This window comes from Melospiza georgiana, chromosome 1 (assembly GCF_028018845.1).
Source record: "Melospiza georgiana isolate bMelGeo1 chromosome 1, bMelGeo1.pri, whole genome shotgun sequence".
Lineage (NCBI taxonomy): Eukaryota > Metazoa > Chordata > Aves > Passeriformes > Passerellidae > Melospiza > Melospiza georgiana.
Window position 1 is genome coordinate 140,342,438 of NC_080430.1, and position 21,894 is coordinate 140,364,331.

The window sequence follows — 21,894 nt, forward strand, 5'->3', positions numbered from 1 at the left end:
TTTTGGAAATGAAAGCAAATTAAGACTGGAGTATTTTTCAAGGATTTCCCGTTTCTTCTTTTTTTCCTTCTGGTTCTTGAAAATTTCATTCTGTCAAGAATTTTTCTCTTTCTAAAGAACCACTGAAAACAGAGAAAAACAAAGTGAGGAAAATCATTATGCTTCTTACACTACTTTTTATTCTATTAGTGTTGTAGAATGTTATTGTTTCATTTCTGGAGGAAGAACAATTAGAATTAAGAAATGAGACAAAAATATATATCTGTCAAAAAAACAACCTGTATATGGTTATTACTTTTTCTGTCACCAATGTACAGCCTCTCAAAGTCTTTCATATCTCATAGAGTTTACCTGGGTAGAAAAATGATTTCTTCATTTAAATGTACTTAAAATTTTAGTCAGGATTCTGGTGCCTGATGTAAAATGTCACGGAAGGTCCACCTATAGTGAATTCAACCATGCTATGGCTCCTATCTACACCAACTGCATAACTCTGCATACAAAATCCCTTCTCTTTCTGGATAATTGTTAATTAAATGAGACAACTCATGCCCTCTAACTACAGCCAATTTCAAGTACAGCTTTAGTTTTCAAAGATTATGTCATTGTGTTTAAAATACTTTTTATTAATAATGGTACAGATTTTCCCAATCAGCATGTGCTAAGCCACCAATAACTGTGTCTTTTTGTTATGTTGGAAGTTGTTACATGTCCGAGCATCAATTCTTTTACCCTGGAACATGGAAGATGGAGAATAGTGAATGGTTCACACTATGAGTATAAAACAAAAGTAGTTTTCAGCTGTGATCCTGGGTATTATGGTTTGGGACCAGCATCTATCGAGTGTCTTGCTAATGGCACCTGGAGTTGGAGAAATGAGCGGCCTTACTGCCAAAGTGAGTACATCTTTTATCTGCATCTGCTGTACAGATTTCAGGAAAAAATATTTTATTGGGTGAACTAGAAATGAACTAATTTAGTATTCAAAACTGTAAATTAGAAAAAGTGTTTCTTGGCTGGAATTCCTGGGTATCCTAAAGGTTGTTATTTACAAATATAATACATTAGATTTAGTGACAAGAACATATCTGTAGGCACACTTCTGGAGTTTAAAGACCACTTAATTTGTAGTGGTGCAAAGAAAATATTTTCCTATATGTTTATTTTAGATCAGGAATGCTGTAAAGTCTTAAAAAGTGCAAAACCTTTGTATCCTGTCTGAACTCTTGATAAATAAAATAATCTCTCCTTTCTGGTAGTTACCATGTAGTGTGCATTTGCATACATCCACATCATCCCTACCATTAGCTGGTATGCTGGTAACCCACAATAGATAATGTTAAAAAAATAAGTAATTAATATTCAGATATTTAAACCAACTAAAGGTGTAGCTATCATTGTGTTTCCCTCCCCTACTGCTGTGAAAAGCACTTTTCTTTATAAATTTACATTTAGACATCTCTTTTTCAAAACTGTGGGGTTTTGCTTACACTTTGAAGCTGCAAAACTCTTTCTCTTTATGGAACATGGTGTGACATACCCTCTGACAGAGTGAGATACAACTGTGCTTTTGGTTCCTGCATCAAAAATGTGTGTATCTGCATGTTTATATATAAATACAAAAATATCTAAAAAAGCCTGTAAATAAGCCAGACAACTGTGGCTCAAAATGCATTTGTAATTTATTGACAATATATATGAAAACAAAGAACTTTAAAAATGCATTTTCAAACACAGATTAATTATACTGGAAATTATCCGAGATTTTGTGTTCTTTATAACTAGAAATTGAATATAGAATTTAGAGAATTTTAAAAATTTATTTGCAATATTTCGTCTCTACAGTGTATTTGTCTGTATGTATATCTCTGTGTATATATATTGTACATACTAAATCTGTATTCGTATCTCTTTTTGCTTTGAAAGGCAAACTACTTCTAGCTATGTTTTGAGAAGCTTTGTTTGAAATATTATTACTTACTTCTAGGCATAAAGTGTGCTACTTAATTTCAGCCTCCTATTTACTACTAATATATTAGTTTTGTTAATTAATAAAAGAAAATTGACAGAGAAAAATATTATTTTGATTGAAAAGATGTTTCAATTGTAAATAAATAGCAATAAATTCCATCAATATCATACACTCTTTATAAAACTGTAATGTGTGAATGCTAGGGAAGGCATTTCATTATGATCTAGAAGACCAAAATGGCCCCTTCCCAAAGAAGCATAACTAAATCTGATAGCAATTGTGATGTTCCAGTATGCAAAATGTACTTGAAAAAGCCAAGGTAATTAAACAACATTCAAGAGTGTTCTGAGTACCTTTTTTAACTTTATAGAAATTATTTCAATCGTTATTCCCCCTCTCTTAAGTATAATTTCTGAGGAAGGAATAGTTTTTGTTCGCAGGTTTTTAATCTATGATTTCTACAGATTTCTCCAAAATCCTTCAAGGTGTGAAATTTATTTATTCGATTGACTGGTTGATAAGTATTTTTTCTTAATAGGAATTATTGTTTGGGTGTTTGTGATTCTCAGCTGTAAACTTATGTTTTGTTTTTGTTTTGCCATGAAGTTATTTCCTGCGGAGAACTCCCTACTCCTCCAAATGGGAATAAGATTGGAACTCAAATCACATATGGGTCTACAGCTATATTTACTTGTGACTCAGGATACATGCTAGTTGGCTCTGCAGTGAGGGAATGTCTGTCATCTGGACTCTGGAGAGGAATTGAGACCAGGTGTTTAGGTATGGATACGCCTGTCATGACTTGTCCATTTTCTTTCTCTCTAGGAGACAAAAGTAAGCAAAGTGATCTGCTTCTCCTTTTCTATACAGCAGACACATTGAAGAGAGCTCTGCATGTGTGTGGCTGGGCAGCATTGTTTTTCTCATCAAATTAGAACTATGTTTATATTTTCAAAAATTACATTATCTCTACAACTTGCAAAATCTGTTAGTGTATTTTTGTATATGCCTTTAAAGTAGGACTATACATAAGCAGCAAGACAGATTGATTCCATGTGTATCAATTCTAATACATATCCTCACTAAAATATCTGCATAGTAGATCTGAACTAAGTGGTTATGTCATAGAATTAAACTGTATTCTTGAAAAGATACAGAAAGAAGAAAAAAATTGTGGAAACTTTGACAGGATCAGTGCAGCCTTATTTCTGAGAGAAAGCCACTATCCTGATGCTTTTTACAGAATTTGAGACCCTTTACTTGTACAAGGTTAGGTATCTTCTCTTATTTAATAAACTCAGACATTGTTGCCTGAATTATTTATGAATAAAATGAACACATGAAGCAATTTCAGGGCTTCTTTCTGATTCATTGTCATGTGTACCTTGAGCTGGGTTATTATATTATGTAGAGACATAGCTTTTAACTCTATATTTAACCAAAATTTTAATTTCAGTTGAAATCAAAAGTATGTTAGCATTCTGAATTAGAATGAAGTCTGCAAATCATATTGTATCTTGTTTGTAGAGGCACAAATATATAACAGAATATCCATAAACTGATACTCAGAAAACTGAACTAGTATATACATTAACTATTGGGGTTTGTTGCAATATATCTTTGTACAGATTTCCATTCACCTTTTTAAATGACTTTTAATCCCAAATAAACAGCATTATTTTCTAATGTTCACATAAGTGAATGACTCATGAATGAGCAGAAGTGTTCCTTATCAGGCTACAAGTCTGCAGCTGGAATGTTCCCTGACATGAAGCAGGGAGGGATAGAGGCTTTGTTAATATTTCACTTTAATAGTGGAAACTCTTGATATCTTCATCTTTTAAATTGTCAGCAATTACATGTTCTAAATCTAAATTTTTGAAGCACTATACTATGTGTTTAATCAAAATGTTCTGCTTTTTGTCTTGTTTGCCTATTTGTTTGTTTTTATTTTTACTGATTTTTCTGCAGAAGTTACAGCTGTTGAAGTTAGGAGAACTGTAAAAAATTGTCTTCAGAAAAATAACATATAAAACCAGATAAATTAGATGCTATTTGTGAATAACACCTTGGAAAAATGCTTGCATTTAAGAATTTTGCCAAAATAACTTCATTATTAAAAATCAGCACAGAATGAATTTAATTTCTCCTACATTTGCCCATGGAAAAAAAATTGTAATATAACTTAATAATAGTAACAGATTACATAATCTTTACTTGTAACTTAAAAGAGAATCCCTACTTCTTGGAACTTATTCATTATTATTCAGTCCTACACTATAATGTCCAGTAACAATAAAAATTTAAGAAAACAACTATAAAACTGGAGGACAAAAACAGTAATCTAAGCCAAGCCTATTGTATCAGAGTAATAGCACTACAGTAAATCGTATAATGCATGTCTTTAAAGGTTTATTATGGCAAATTGTTGAAGACAGCATGAAAAAAAATTTTTGTATTCAGAAAATTAGAATATACATCATATACAGCATGGAAAAATATATACCTTGCTTAAAAAAAAAAAAAAAAAAAAAAAAAAAGAAACAAACAGAAAAGCTAGTGACAGAGCAAATTTATAAAAGGGAAAGTCATGGCTGCCATAATTTCTCTTGCAATGACACTGCCTACTGTGTTACATCACTGTGCAGGAATGAGTGCCCTGCAGACTCAGAATAACTCAGTCCAATTCTTGTTTATTCCATAAGAAATTTGAGACTTGAGAGGGATGAGATCAGCTAATGACAAATCAGAAATAAGAAATATTTTAAAGAAGGTTGTTGTGAGAAAGTATAGGAAATGGAGGAAATTAAAGAGCTGTTAGAATGTGGGAGAAAGGAGATCAAATACAGCAGGGAGACTTACAAGGTGGGTATTTTAAGAAATTAATTTTGTGCAACTTATCAGTAATGTTCACTATCTACTTCTGATGTTTTTGTGCTCTCAGTTGTAAACATGCTTTACAACTGATCTTTTCCACTTTTACTTTCTGAAAAATGTAGTTCTTGGACTGAAGTGATTACCAATGTATTTCTGTTTTAAGTTTTTAGGATGCCCTTAGGAATACCCTTAAATGACATACATGAAATCCTACAGGATAAAGTAATACCCTTTTCAAGTATTTTGTTTTAAAATGCACTTATTTTTTTTCAAAAGTGCTACTGAAATAATTACATTTAATTGTTGTATTAGATAGCCTGATTTTAATTTCAGGTATGTGTAATTTTAAAAGTATATGACAGGTAGAACAAACAAGAATCTAAGTATCTGCAGTAGAACTTTAGAGTAGTTTGTGGTGAGCCTAACCAGATATAGATGAGAATTAGAACTGAGGTAAGCTTTAAATCACCAAAAATATGGACTAAAATCCAAGTTAGGTTATTCCATGACATTGGGAACAGTAGTGCATGGTTTTGATAACAGCCATAATAGTGTGAGAATATGATGATAAGTTTCACACCTCTTTTTTGTCTTTCTTTTCTCATTCTTACTTTTACTAAAAGATGGGTAATTCATGGATAATGAATCTATGGAAAAGCCAGAGCACTTAACACAACTGCCTTCCTTTCTCAATCCCACTTTTTTTTCTTTAAATAATACCTAAATGACAAAGTAGTACTTCATGAGTAATCACCTTATTATAACAGTAGGAAATTGACTTCTTGCTCCTTATTCTCTGTAGCTGATGAGAAGAAACAATGTTCAAATTGAAAAAAACAAATGAAACAAAACAGAATAGAGCTTCTCAAGCACTTCTGTTGTCAAAGTTAAAAAATTAAATGTTTCAGGACATTTTATTGTGAAAAAAATCACATTAGTCTTTTAGAATAAAAAACAAGCAAAGATTAAAATCATGACAGTTGTGTCTCCTAGGTTACAAACAGTCTCACCATTTATTATGCTTGATCTTTTTCTGTACTGGTAACACTGAAACTGTCTATGAAATAAATCCTGAGAAATATTCAAAAACATGGAATAGATTTTTACTGAATATCCTAGTTATAAAAAGAGACTGAAAAATCTGTGATTTTGTTATACATTTTCCTCTTGGAAAACTACTTAAATATTTAACAAGAAATTGATTATTCTTTTGTCTGTTTGTGTGAAAACTTTGTATATTTACAGTATTTACAGATGATATATTTACAATTTTATATTTTGCATTGTTTCCTTTATTCGTTGCATTAATTTTGTTTGCTTTAATTTAATGCCAGGAAAAACATTGATCATAAAAATATATATCATCATACTCTAGGGTTTTTTTTAATGTATTTATTTTAATATGTAATCAGATATTTAGTAAACTGGGCATTTCCTAGAGTGGACATAAATTGGGTCTACTTTAATAACTCTATAGTACTTTCAGATAAACTTTGGAGTTAAATAGAATATGAATGGTGAAAAACATTTCCTAAGATTTCTCTAGCACAAATTTTTCCCCCTTTTTTCAGAACATTACTTTTACACATCATGATCAGGACTACTTTTTCATTTTTTTTTTATGTATTTTTTGCCTATTAAAATGTTTTATGTCTTATTTTGGTTAACATTTTAGACAGCTTAGTCAAAAACACTTAAAAAAGTAAAACTAACACAGAAAAGTATAGCATGCTTTGAAAAGTCTTTCTGTTAGATACAGTTCTTCTTACTGCCCTTCTAATGGAACAGTTTTCTTAGATTCTTACAAAGAATTCTGATTTCTTTCTAGGACCTTACTCATTGTAAATGTAATGTACAAAATTCTATACTTTGGGGGTTATTTAACAGCTTCTCTCACTTGTGCTAGTTACATGACTGATAGTAATGTTAAATCTTGTTTAGACATCTCATCAATGAAAACTACATGAAAAGGCAGCAAAAAATAGGATTTTCAACCAATACTTAAACTCAGAGGAAAGATATGCACATTTGTCTTTTTTGTTGATTGTTGAGCTAACTCCAAGTTTTCACATTTCTTGAACTCGTGACTCTATCCTCTTCATCTCAGCTGTACAACACCTAACATTTATTTCTTAATACCTTCTTCTTTCTCAATACCTCATGGCATCTAAACATCCTGATAAAATAGATATGTTGATGTTTTCTCCCTTATTTACCAAAAGTCAGTGCCATTATTTCATATGGGATAGACTCAGCAACTTCTGGAACAATAGTTTTGTTCAGTTCTGCATATTAGTATTAAATCTCAAATAAAGATAAATTATGAAATATGATTACATTTTTAAAGGTCTATAAGACTTCACATTTTGCTGTTAATTGTGATATGATCAAATGATGTTAATTCAGTTCATTTGGAAAGCACCTTTATAAAGTTCCCCTATGAATTAAATGCAAAAATGAAGAATGAAGTTTATTTGATTAATAAGGCATAAGGTAGTGTGGTTCTCAAACATGGCTAATATTAGAGGAGCTTTCAGTAAAGGCAGATGGGTAGAAGAAATACCTTTTTAGGTTAGTGTGTACATTAAATGTCAACATTTTCACTTCCCACACAATAATACTAAGATTACCATTCTTGTCTTCTCTTAAGAGAAAGGCCACACTTCACATACTGTGTATTTGTCTGAATTAAAAAATAATCCATCAGATTGAGCAGATCATGAAACAAATAGCTGATTTAGGATTATCTACATTTGCATTACATATGGTTCAGAGAGTTTTCCTTGGACTATATCTGCTCTAGTCCTCTGGGCCAAATGCCATCATTTCTTATATGGTTTTAAGTTGTCAAAAAATTTGTCATTAATTTTGACTACTTTTTATCCAAAAGGAGATGAAACACGTTTTGTGCACCTAGTCGAGCTTCTCAGTGTGCTTCCTCTGAAAGGAAGCTAATTTGTTCATGGTAAAATCACTCAGCACATTTAAGAGAAGGAAGATCTGAACCAAAATTCTAATGTGAACACAACCTTTGATGTGTTAGCTGGGGAATATTTATCCCAGTTTTACTCAACTCTTTTTTCATACAAAAATACTGCTTTAAAATGCTAATGAGTCATTGTTGGCTGCCTGTTACTCATCAAAGAAAAACCAGTTATCCATCAACTCTAAGAACAATGCTGTCCATGGAGTCACAAAAATAGCAGACATACGATCTGGGGCAAAGCAACCATGGAGGCTAACAGCAAAGAATGTTCAGTGCATTCATTTATCAGTAGTATTTTATATATTATCTCAATCAGCTTTCAGCTACTGAAAGGTTTCCATGTCTATGTAACCTCTGAAGTGTAACCTCTCTGCCAATACTTTCATACTTGAAACTTCTAGAAACTATATAAGCCACTACCTTCTTCATCTTTAATATTTTTTAAATCTCTTTTTTATACTCTTGGTATTTCAGTTAAGGGGGATTCTGCATCTCTAGTGTTACTGAATTAATATATCTGGAGTTAGCCATATGCTTCTCTTTGTTCTTCAGTACCACTGTATAATAATAACTAGACTTTCAGATTAGGTATATGATGTTTCATCTTTAAAGAATTATTCAGCTGTTTCAAGGAATTCAGCAGAGAACTTCCCTCTGTGGGCCATGGATTAAAAAAAGATTTCAAATAACTTTACCATTCATCCTGAACAGTTTTAGTACAGCTTGAACAGCTGTAAAAATGAGACTCTTCTGAAAATAGCAAGAGAAATGCCCCAAGCCCTGTTTTGTCCAGAGCTGTGCCTTCTTATATCTTTTTATTAAATGCAAGCCCTGTAAAGAAGTAGAAAAAAAAATAAAAAGCAAGGAAATAATTCCTCCCTTTTCAGCTGAGGTCATCTTGACAGGTTAATTAACTTTGTTGAATAATAAATAACATAAATATCTTTTCAATAATACATTGGTATGTAGATTTGTTTCACTACTATGCTCATTTTTGACACTACTGACAAATAAAGTAAGTACAGACATGTTTTTTGCCTTTTAATGTAAAGATTCTGTATTCATTTATTCCTGTTCTCATAGAACAACCTGCAGAAAAGAAATCTCATTTACAGCTATGGTTTCAAAGGCTCTGACACTAAATTATTATGCTCATTCTTCATTGCTAGAACAGGGTTTCATGTCAAATTAGGTAATTTATTTGGTGGTCACAGGTTATTAATATCCTTCATTCCCAATCTTTGACTAATTTTGTTTTTTAATAATATTTCATGCAATTATTCTTCTCAAGTTTTACTAGACTGGAAATTGAGAACATTATATTTCTTCTTCTCTCAAATCTGATACTCAGTAAAGCCTTCACATTTAGTCTCTTTTAATACTTTTTTTGTAATTTTCACTTGTCTTTGCAAAAGTGGTATATTTTGATTCAGTATTACAAGTTACAGGTTATATTAAGACCCATGGGTCTCATCTGGATTCATAGAAATGCTACAAAAATCTTTTACATCTATGTCTTAGAAAAAATGGAACTACAACTACTCTTATGGTACAGCAGAAAAATAGAGATATTGACAATGGACAAAGATGTCAAAAAAACAGTCTAGACGAGATTAGTCTAATGTAGTCTAGGATCTTAACTTAGTGGGAAGTCAGCCATTTACTACCAGGGCACTAGAATTTACTTATTTGCCACAAAGCCCTTATAATAGGAGTTTAAATGAAAATCCTGAGAAACAATTACCATCAGAATTGATATTAAACAATACTAGAATATATAGCAATAAATATGAGCATATCTTTAATCTATAATGAACGTCTTGGAATTATTTTCATAGATAGCTTAATAAGAAATGTTAAAGGTAAGAATTCTACTAAAATTCATGAGGAAAAATAAATAAACACCTTACTTATAGAAGAAATGAAAAAAAACCCAGAATAGAATTTAAGTTAAGTAACAATTGCTCTTCCAAAACAGGTGTTGATAATGGTAGAGGTTCTTTGATGGTTTGAGAGGAGTTTTGTTTTTTCTTCCTCTAATCTTTTTTTTTTCCCCTCTGGATATTGGAGAAGTAATGATAGCTGCTACTATAAGTTGAGTTCTTAATTTCCTCTGGCAGAGGGTATCTCTATAGTTGTGTAGAATAGAGTGGGAAAATACAGCAAATAATAAAAGTTCTGGAAAATATTAGCGATTCTCTAACTTTTTTCAATCTTATGGAATTTAGTTATTTGCATGAATCAGTGGAAATTCTAGTAAAGTTCTCCAACAATCTCTTGACAGGAACTACGTACACCAATATTTAGACTTGTCATAGCAAACATAGTGAACTGCTTACCACATGCACCCCATGGTTTTGGAGTTTTTTTTGAAAATTCAAAAAATAATGCTGAACCCATAATTTTGGGGTATTGGATTGTTTTTGTTTTGGGATTTTTTAACCTCCTTTTTTATTTTGTTCGGTTTGGTTTTAATGTTTTTTTATATATCCCTCAGTCACACTAATCTTCCTCTGGAAAGTAGAGTAAAAACTGGCAAAAAATCCTGCAAATTCCCACGTTTTGTTTGTTTGTTTGTTTGTTTTAATCTCTTTTAGATTTGAGATAAAAAATGTGTCACAAGTCTGGTATATCCTGTTTTTAAATGATATTTACTTACTTAACATTTTCATTGATTTAGAATTCTGTTTTGACAAAAGTACAGTTGTATAACACAGCATTAAAATATTCTTAATTAATTCAGATTTATTTCTCAGTTTGGAAATTTAAATAGGGATAGAAGTAGTCTCTACTGATTTAAAATCATGTTTCATTACTAGTAGTGGGAAGTTCACAATCGGTCATGCAACATAGATAGCGCTCCAAAGGTATAACTGTTACACAGAGTGGGAGGAAATAATCAAGACAGAGGGATTTGAAGTAACAGACTCATAGAACAGCCCAGGTTGGAATGGAATTTGAAAAATCATCTGATCCAACATTTCATGGCAAAGGGAGCTGGGATGGGATTACCTAGCAACCTGTTTAGTCCCATTTTGAAAACATCTGGTGATGTAGACTCCCATCACATCTCTGAATAGATTGTTCTGGGGAATGCTTGTTCTTACTGTCAAAAGAATTCTTTCTTGTGTAATGATGAAACCTTTCCCAGTGCAGCTCGCACCCATTGCTCTTCCTCCTCTCCACGTGACTCCATGTGAAGAGAAAGCCTCCAATATTTTCCTAGCCACTCTCTAAGTACTGGGATGCTGTGATGAGCCCCACCCTGCCTGAGCCTTCTGTTCTCCAGGAGCTAATGCCTTCAGCCTTTCCTCACAGGAGACGTTTTTCAGCCTTTGATTATTTTCATGACCTGCCTTTGCAGTCTGTCTGAATCCTTCTGAATCTTTCATGCGCAGCCTGGCAAGCACTGGATAGACACAGTCAGCTTCTTGTCCACCAAGACCCTCGGGAGCCTTTCAGTGACACTGCTCCCCAGCCAGCACACAGATCATGGCCTGTTCTGGGCTCTTTGGTTCTGTCATCCCAGGGCAGAGTCTTGCAGGTGTTTTTGTTAACCTCAGAGAGTTCTTTCTCACTTGCTCTTCCAGCCTGCCCAAAACTTTCTGTAAGATGTCTCTTCCTTCTCACATGTCTGCCTCACCTCACCTCAGTCTGGTGTCATCAGCAAACTTGGTTAGGCAGCTTTCAATCCCATCATCCAGATAATTTATGAAGATATTCAATGTCATAGGCCCCATTACTGATCCTTAGGGAACCCTGTTGTGATAGATTTCCAACCAGAGTGCAAACCATGGATCACCACCCTTTTAGTGCAGCCTCTTAACCCATTCCCTACCCATCTTGAAGACCACCCACCCAATCTGTATCTTGCACTTTTGTGCAGGAAAAGGCTGTGAGAAATGGTGTTGAATTTTTTGATGAATTTCAGGTAAGCAACATCCACCACCCCTCTCCTTGTATATCGATGTTGAAGAAAGTAAAATGAAAAGAAGTAAATAAAGAAAAAAGAAACTCAAAAGTCAAAGAAGTCAAAACTAAGGTCTGAGAGGTTTATGACAATGAAAGGAATTAGACTAAGAGGATGGGAATTTTAAATTACTTTAAATTTTCTGGAATGAGACTGGGATATCTCTGCAAGATATATAGATGATTTGTAATGAATTTTTATGCGTTGAAGTTGTATGGTTTTGTAAAGTTTTGAAAAGTTGCCAAAACTGCACTGTGATCTCAGTTGCCTCATATGTTGAATTACTTCAGTTTTATTCTCTCTGCACAGGAAACAGAGATTGACCTTTCTGGTGAAGTATTCTGCTTTCACTCTGCCATAAAGCAACACTAAATTCTTAATTAGGAACCAAGCCATATATTTTAATTAAATGCAACTTGAAAAATATTTCCTTGAGCATGATCTGAATCACTGCTGACTGCCTGGTTGGATTTTGATAGAAACTAATCTTTTACAACTCAGTTTTTATTCCTCATCTGGTTAGCCCTGTTTATAGTCAGAAATATGAGAGGATAGGGAAATCAGTTCCTTTGGAGTATTTTCAAAAAAATCTACTACACGCTGAATGGATTATGAATTTCTTGGAAAATCAAGAAATACTCTGACAAAAATTTTTTAAGCATGTTATTCCATCTTATCCTAGAAAACATAAATTTAATGTTTTTAATATAAGACTGAGGGTAACAGGGAGGGAACAAAGAAGGGTTAATATAGCTTTGAATACTACCAGGCTTGGACTCCTGATAAGTACACAGAAGTCAAATTGGAGTCATCAATCTAATATATGTGGAGGTTCATATACTACTAATACTGAATTGGTAAATTCTGATAGTTTTATCATGTTTCATGCAATGAAATACAATACAAAACTCAAGTTGTAAGAAAATGTAACATTTTCTCTTCTTTTATTTTTTTTAAATTTCTAGTCTCAAATGAATGAGGTAAAATGCAGAAAAAATACATCAGGATATTAGAAGCATTTAAAATTTCAAAGGAAAAAACAGTCCAAACCATATTGGTTCTATATGCCTTTTCTTATAAGCAATTCCATGCTTTGTAGATTTGTTTGTGGGGGCTATTTGAGGAAAATTAGAAGACAAAAGGAGAGCAGAGGAGTTTGAGTGGCTGGAGGTTTGGGTTTTTTCCCCTAAAAAATTATGCTGAAACACTGCTCTTTTTTTTTTTTTTTTTTTTTTCTTGTCTTACTCTTCTTTTGGCAGTGGATTCTCTACCAAATGTCACAATCTTCTTGAAGTCAACCATTCTTAGAAGACTTTCCCATTACCAGATTTTTTGCTGAATCACAGTGCCCATTTTCTAGAATTCATTATGAAAAATAGCAACTACACAGTTTTTTGGTTTTTTCCTCAGTCTCTCTGTAGGCTAAATGTCTCTTTATGACTTTCATAACGAAAATACAATAATTCTCATATTTTGACAATACAGAGTAAAAGATTAGGCCTAGGCATAGACAGATTTTTGGTTGCCATTTGGCTGCTGTAAGATTTGGCAGCTGTTGTGCTGACTGCCTTCAACCAAAGAATGTTAATCTCTTTGGAATTCCATTGGGAAGGAGAGAAAGAATGGAAAACATAACAGAGGTTCAAATTCCAGCAATAAATTGTTCAAGTTAATTCTTTTATTTTTATTGTAAAAAGGTTATATTTATAATGTCCACATGGATTGATATCTGTAATATTTGTATTATTTTTATTTATGTAGAATTTTTCTGTTTAGTTAAATGCATGATGTTTTAATGCTGCCTTATTCATTAATCATAATCAAAATAAAACTAAGGTAAATAATACATATTTTTACATATTGCAATAAAAAGGAATTATTCATATTTTTAAAGGAAATTTTATTATGTATATGACATTTAATCTCTTTGCTACATCATCAGTAGCTATACATTGCTATACATATGCATGATTACAGTTTTCACCAAGATAATACAAATAAAGCTTTGAATTAGGTCAATAAAAAACCTTAAAAGATATTCAGAATTTCTTTGTTTTAGATGAGGAAGTTAATTAAAGTTTATATGACATATTTACTGATTTTTTTTTTCTTTTTTTTTCTTTTTTCTTTACCACACATAAATCTAGCTGGTCACTGTGGTATCCCAGATCTTATAGTCAATGGACAAGTAATAGGAGAAAATTATGGCTACAGAGACACAGTTGTTTACCAGTGCAGTCCTGGTTTTCGCTTGATTGGCTCTTCTGTAAGAATCTGCCAACAGGATCACAACTGGTCTGGCCAACTTCCATCCTGTGTGCGTAAGTAAGCATGGCAGCACATTCTGATGGATGTTACAGGAGCATCTGCGTCAAACTAGATGAGGCTTGAATGGTCCTCAAAAGTATGGGGACACATAAAATCTGTGATTCATCTATCGGGTGAAGTTAAGTGTTGTCACATAAAATGTCCACTGCCTGGTTTTGGTGACTGAATACCTGCTGTTTTGGATATGAAAATTCTTCAGAATGTGATAGGATTTATGAATGCCACTACTCTAATTTGAAAATGGCTTTATGACCTGTAGTGGCTTTTGGAAATGTTTAATGTGTATTTACTTTCACTGTTTCAGTTGGATAAGTAAATACTGTTGGAGTAAACTGTCAATACTGCAGATTGAAATGTTTACCAAATTTTTTTTTCCTTCTTCTTCCTCTCAGAGGTGCTGTTACTTTGATTTGTGGTTTTGGTGTTCTTTTGAGTGAATATTGTGCTTTGTTAATGAGATTTCTTTCTCATGATAAGTCAATTATCATGTCAAGCCATTACATGAAAGACTTTAAGTAATAACATCAAATTATGTATTTAATTTAGGAAAATTTGAGATTTCTCTAAGCACTTTAAAGTAAAGTACCAGTATTTTGCAGGTAATATTAGTGTATTGAAACTGTATAAATCTGCCTCTAAATATGCTATCCTTGAAGCAGACATTCTCTTAATGCCAAGTCATAGCACACAATGTTAATTCATTTGTTCTGTCATTTTTAAATATTTATTTTTAATTACTGATTAACCTCTTTTTTCCAACAGTTGTTACAAAATAGAAGAAAATATTTGCTAAGTGTTTTTGGATCATTTTGAGAATATTAATTTGTGTCAAATTTCCTTACTTTTCTTTTGTCTGGTCTTTTAGGCACAGAAAATAAACTTTACCTTCTTTAGATGGATTTTTTATAAACATTAGAAAAATTTCACTGTGCCAATAGTTCTGGGGTATTTTCAAAAAAAAGTCATAAATTTATAGCTTCATTAAGTATTTAGGCCACAAAGATAAAATATTGAGTTGATAATAAGACAAATTTGTAAGAAATAATTCCTGAGGAACTAAGGTAGTGAAATATTTCCTTTCAATTTCAGACTATACATAATGAAAATCTAGTGCTTTCTTTTCTCCTGCTTCTTCAGAACAGTTTTCTTCATTTGCTTTCATTACTGCATGTCAAATTCTTTTCAGTTTATTTAAAAATTTAATTAAGTTCTTGAACATTAATACATCATGGAAAATACGCAGTATCTTACGATATCAAAACTTGAAAATACTAATATATCATTATTATCTATTGTATAATAAATAATGAAAAGTGATAACATCTTGTTATGGTTTTGTTTTTGTTTTTTTTTTTTGACTGGTGCTATGCTAGCTGTCAGCTGTGGCCACCCTGGTAGTCCTATTTATGGAAGAACAAGTGGAAATGGTTTCAACTTCAATGATGTTGTGACATTTTCCTGTAATACTGGGTACATTATGCAAGGACCGACCAAAGCTCAGTGCCAAGCTAATAGGCAGTGGAGCCACTCACCCCCTATATGCAAAGGTAAGAAAGCACCATTTCCAGGTTTCTAACTAAATGTTGTAAATTTAAGGCTGAAAAATAAGCAGAGGGTAAAGGAACACCAGACAAAGTGATTCCTTTCTCATCAACAGAGAGACTGATTAACTGACCTAATAATGTTCTTATTTAAGACTTTTTGTGATGCTATGATTTTTTACAGTCGGGTTGCCAGGATAACGGTTGCAAAGAAACTTTCTTATGTGTCTGTAGACTGTATTGCTTTTTAAAAAGTTGTCTCTACAAGTTACTGAAGCAAAATTATGGAGAGATCATTAAGAGCTTAAAGCCTGAAATAATTTTCTCTGCATTTTTAGACAATATAGTTCTAGCAGACACATAAGAAAAGCTACTTTTCTTCCTTTTACATTTCCATTGGTGCTTCACAGAACATCTTGACTTTGAAAATTGCTATTCTAATTTATTAATGTTGTCCATTTGTGTTCGTTCTCAATGCTGCTAGATATTCTTTCACTTAGAAAAATAATTCTTTCACTTAGAAAAATTATAGTATGGTATTAGTCCTATTTAATTGTTCAAAAACAGTTTTAGCAAGGTTTTGTCATCCCTATATTTTTAAAATTTTGATGTGTTTTTAAATAATTTGTTTTATTTAGAAAAATGTACTTTTTGCTGTAGCTTGCATGTACATATGCAGAAATTCTAATGATTGTTCTTCAGCATTTTCTCTGCAGCTTCTCTGTATTTTTATCTGTGCATAAACTAAATAATGTATTTTTATAGAAGTTTTATTGTCTATATATATTCTTTTCAATAGGTGTTCTCCACTTTCATTTCATTACTTTCCCCTAAGAGATACTGCCAAATAGTTTACAGAACTTAAATTTCCAAGGAACCTTTTGTTGATGAGAAGACATTATTTTCTAAATTTACAGTACTAAACATGTACTGTGTGTTTAGGGTACCTGCTTAATCTCATCTTCAATCCAGTTGCTATCAGTCACTTTGGTATTCTTGTATTGCAGAGTGCCAAAGTGCTGACAGCTTATTGGCATGTAGGGATTCGTGAATAAGTTGTTCAGGTTGCTCTTTGAAAGTTTACACAGTCCTGAAATTGTATATTGGTTTTAGGAGAGATTTTAAAAACAATAAGTACTAATCTTGTGTTGGACATCATTAATCATGTCAGCAATGTGCAGTGAAATCCATTCTAATGTGATTTTGTTTTATTTGCTTTGAAGTTAAATAATAATACAATGTTACCTTACATATTTGTAAACTACCAAAAGTGCAATATTATAGAAAGGCTGCACACTGTTGTGAAGTATTTCCTTTTGTCCCATAAATTTTTCATGTAAATTCAGTGCACTTGCTGTTTTACTATAAACAACTTTATTAAATGTCTAGCTTCTTAGCCAACCATAATAATTGTGTAAAACTATTGAAATGGTCAAAGTTCCTTGTATTTTGTTTCAAGTGCTCACTACTCCTGAATAATGAATAAACTCTTTTTGTTACTTTAAATATATGCTTAGTAACAGGAGCATGGACAACATTCTCAGGCCCATGGTGTGATTCTTAGGGCTGTCCTGTGCAGGGTCAGGAGCTGGACTTCAATGATCCTTGCAGGGGGGTAAACAGAAAAAAAAGACAGAAATGTGGCTCAGGCTTTTCTCCAGGAAAAGAAAAATATTCAATATTGACCATCAATGTAGCTAACAAATTGTACTGTCCTTTACTGTTAAAGAAGTAAAATACAAGCAGAAAGGCATTTCTGTCCTTGGAAAAGGTATGTTTTCTAGGCTTATAGTATCAATATTTGAGACCTGCTAGAAGAAGCACACAAGCAGGCAAAAAAATTTAGAATAGTGGCTAGAGAGGACATGAGCCATAAAATGATTACATTAAATGATTTAGGTGGGAAAAAGGATCTTGAATTGCATCTGGCAATACCAGTTTTCCTTTGCAATTTACAGAGCTTTTCAGCATATTTTAATAATTTCATATACAGACATACATGCATATTTATCTCTGAAATCCAACAAATGTGAATGCACGGTCCTGCACCTGGGGAAGGAAGAGTGACCCCAGTAACCCCATGCACCAATACAGGCTGGGGGTGGAAAGCAGCTCTGCAGAGAAGGACCTGGGGTTCCTGGTGGACAGCAAAGGGCCCACAAGCCCAGCAGTGCCCGTGTGGCCATGAAGGCCAGTGTTGTCCTGATGTGCATTGGGAAGAGCATTGCCAGCAGTCGAGGGATGTGATCCCACCCCACTACTGAGCCCTCGTCAGGAACATCTGGAGAACCTGGGGTGTGCTCAGCTGAGTGCCACAAAGATTATTAGGGACTGGAGCATCTCTCTTACACAGACAGGCTGAGGGAGCTGGGCCTGTTCACTCTTGGGAAGAGGTGACTGAGAGGGGACTTCATCACTGTCAGGAACTGAAGGGAGGATGTCAAGAGGATGGAGCCAGGCTCCTCTTGGTGGTGCCAAGCAAAAAGATGAGATGCAAAAAGATGGATAGGAATTGATGCAAAGGAAATTCACCTGAATACACATGCAGATATATAGATTTGCACATAGGTGTGTGCAAGTGCATGTATATAAACATGCAATTGATTATAAGGACATGGGGATAGTAATTTTTACGGGAACTTTGGTTTTCTAGAAAAAAAAATTATTCACTTTGAATAAGTGATGATGTGTTTCCTTGACCAGAGGAAACCATATGAAAACTGCTAAAATAATCTTCATGACCCCCAAAAAAGGTATTATACTGAACTCACCGGTAGCTGCAAGACACGAGGGGGAAAAAAATCCATATTCAGAAATTTTCAAAAATATTGCTTTTAAGTGCTAAAAACTCAAAAAATTCATCCGTATTCTTAACCATTAAAGTTGACCTTTATTTTTAAAGGTCTTACCCACTTGTTGGGATATGTTCTTGTTCTGTCAGGTTCACCACAGTCTTACCTAACTGACCTTGTGCCCTTTAGCTCAAAACATCTGTCTTAAAGGTGATTCATTATCAAAATGTTGGTATAGGAACATAAGTATGTTTGCATTTCTGTGTGTGTTAGACCAAAATCACATCTAGCCCCAAAATATGTTTCTATTTGTGGACAATAGTGTGTTTCAAGACAGGAATGTAAATTCATTTTATTGGTATGTTCAGTAATTTTTAGTGGCCAATAATTTCACAGTATTACCACACTATAAAGAAGCATTTCTTTTTATTTGCTCTGAGTTTAACATCTTCTGGCTTTAACATTTTGTCGTTTCAGTTCTTCTTCCTAATTCACTACCATTATATAAAAAGTTAGGATATATAAAACCAGCGACACATTGGATGTTTCTTATACAAAGAATAGGACACCATTTTAGAAGACTGTGTTATTATGGCTCTCAAGTCTGTGCTCTTTTTCTTTTTAGTGGTCAATTGTTCTGATCCTGGAATTCCTGCAAATTCTATAAGAGAAAGTAAAATTGAACATGGAAATTTCACATATGGCACAGTGGTATTTTATGACTGCAATCCTGGATATTTTTTGTTTGGCTCTTCAGTTTTAATTTGTCAACCAAATGGCCACTGGGACAAACCTCTGCCTGAATGCATTAGTAAGTAGATAATGAGTTTGCTTCTACAAAGAATGTGGACTAGACGAGGCGTTATTTTACACAACATTTTCATAAGTCTCTTGACAGCAATTATAAAATTCACATTTATATACATTTGTGTGTGTGTGGTTTGGATGGAGGGTCTCAGTAGCTGCTGAAATAGCAGTTATATTACTCTTGTATGTAGCAAATAGCATAGAATACTTATGAAATGCAATAGCCAAACAAACATCTGTGAATGCTCCAGCATAATAATCCCTGATAGCAGAGATGCGAGGTCAAAACCTGTCCATTGACTTCACCAGTGACAGCACTGTAGAACACCTAAGATGTCCTCTGGACAGTGTCCTCATTTTGCCACATTAACAGAGGTGCCTGAGCATCATACTCATACACAACCTATTCACTAAGGCAACTGTATCAACACAAGTAGGTTATTTTTATTCTGGTTTATCATGAGCAACTTTCTAACTGTGATGCAGATATAGCCAGAGATGTTTCTTAGACTTTTAATTGGCTGAGAAATTGATTTATCCGGTTCTCTATTTGTCTGTGAAGAGGGTTTTGTTTAGGATCAACATTTTTCACTGAGAAAAGGCTTCTTTTCTAGACATAGAAAGGAAAACAGTCTAAAGGTTACTTATCCAGGAATCATGGACTGATATTTGCAATACTGAAGGTATTTGTTCTCAGGAGGCTTCACTAGTTCTACTATCACCTCTATATAAGAGGTGATAAAATAAGAATAAAATAACCTTTTTTTCTTGTTAGTGATAAAAATTTCAGTTATGGAACTTGTCTCTTTCTTTGATGGGATAAGTAGCTTGATTGTAAGTCACAGTTAAACCTAAAACAAAGTGCCTGTTGGTAACAAGTTAAATTTCAAAGGCAACATTACCTTTTCAAAAGGAGAAATATTCCTTAATAGTAAAGTATTTAGAAAGAGAAACTAATTTAAAGGTAAAGTTGCAAAGACTTTTTCCTTCTACATTTGCATTTTAATCTCTTAGTGATTTTTTATCTGAATTGTCACAAGTAATTTAATAATGCAGCCTTTATTCTTCTTTTAAAAGAGCTTTGGGAATAAAAGGGATTTATATACTTTTGAAAGGGCATTTTCTGCTTTATTTGTGTCATTTTCATAGAGGGGTCAATGAATTCTACCTAAGTGGTATCCATGATATTTTGTAATCATAAGCTTACCAGAAGTTTTTAAGAGCCTTTTTTAAGAGCTTCTGGAGTGTTTTTCAAATTATTGCTGGAATGAAACTCTTTACAATGGTGTGGATTGATAGCACAAGGAATAATGCTTTAAACTAAAAAGAGTTTGTTTAGATTAGATATAGAGATGTTTCTTTGTTTTTGGTTTTGTTTTAATGAGTGTGGTAAATAGAATAGAAGAAAATTAGTTAGAATTTGAAAAAAAAAAGAAATTCAATCAACTTCTCAAATGAAATCTCAGCCTGAAAACATTAATATCAAATTAATTTTTGTAGAATTCATAATCATATAAAGGGTATTATTAAGGGTGCTATAATTTTAAAGTCAATTATTAGGGATCCAGGACTTCTAGATATAAATGTAAACAGAAAATTGTGTACAGGAAAGCCCAAAGGTGAAAACTTTAAGGTACCAGTATGATATTAACTGTGTCCTGAATGACAGCTGAATAGGGCAAAAAGAATCAATCAAGAATACTACAGATAACAAAATATTCTGAAAAACTGTGAATGTTCTTCAGAGGATAAAGGTCTGATCTTGTTGAAGCCTGCATGACCAACGTGCCTTGTTCTTGATGATGTTCTAAGTTTTCATTCTCAGCAATTATCCGTAACTGATAGTAGATTTTAGTTAGAAGCAATTGATTAAAAAAATAACACTCTGACAACAAGTGCTTGTTATATGAAGTTGACTATTCTGGCTGTTTTACTCAAAGTCCTCAAAGCAGAACAGTCACAGGGGTCAGCAACACTACGTAAGAATCAGAGTTGATCAATAGTTTGCCATATTCCTAAATCCTTTGTGATCCTGTCAGGAAGGTTCCGCACTGTGAAGGTTGGACCTTTGGGAGAACATGTCATTCAATGCAAATCAGTATATACATAAATTAAAGCTCTAAGACCATAGTAATATAGTAAGAAAGAAAAAATGCCATATATGATTTTGGTCTTATGCTGTATTGTACAATCATGGTTCTATTGCATGCATCTGAAATGCCATGGAATTGAACACATCCTTGACCCCGATCAGGCTTCTGATCTGGATTTTTCTTTAATAAAGAAGTCCTGCTGAAAATAGTATTTAATGTGATGAAATTTTCATAAGTCATAAAATCTACAACTACAGTTGTATGATTTAGCAGCTGATTCTACTACACTAATATTAGCAGCCCTAATTTGTGGGCTTCATGGTACGTAAGTACAACTATCTCTGGCAAAGACAGTCTACATACCATGGACAGATGTAAGATAAGAAATCAAACATCAGGCCTAAATTCAGTTTGTGTACACAGTGGATTGATTTATGAAATTTTGGTTTATGAATTTTTTTTGCATTTCCTAAACTTGATTTATTTAGCTTGCTTTTAAATTAACTCCTTGTCCTGAATTATTAAATG

General features: G+C 33.1%; 1 protein-coding gene across 4 annotated transcripts in view; it reads left to right on the forward strand.

Annotated features, from left to right (window-relative positions):
* The window catches only part of CSMD3 (CUB and Sushi multiple domains 3), a 585,000-nt gene that overhangs the window by 516,039 nt on the left and 47,067 nt on the right, over positions 1 to 21,894 (forward strand). For all 4 annotated transcript variants that reach the window (XM_058018891.1, XM_058018902.1, XM_058018909.1 and 1 more), the window contains 5 exons: positions 702 to 896; positions 2,579 to 2,752; positions 13,953 to 14,126; positions 15,507 to 15,680; positions 19,092 to 19,277. In XM_058018891.1, coding sequence (XP_057874874.1) covers positions 702 to 896; positions 2,579 to 2,752; positions 13,953 to 14,126; positions 15,507 to 15,680; positions 19,092 to 19,277 — 903 coding nt within the window. The remainder of the gene's footprint in view (positions 1 to 701; positions 897 to 2,578; positions 2,753 to 13,952; positions 14,127 to 15,506; positions 15,681 to 19,091; positions 19,278 to 21,894) is intronic.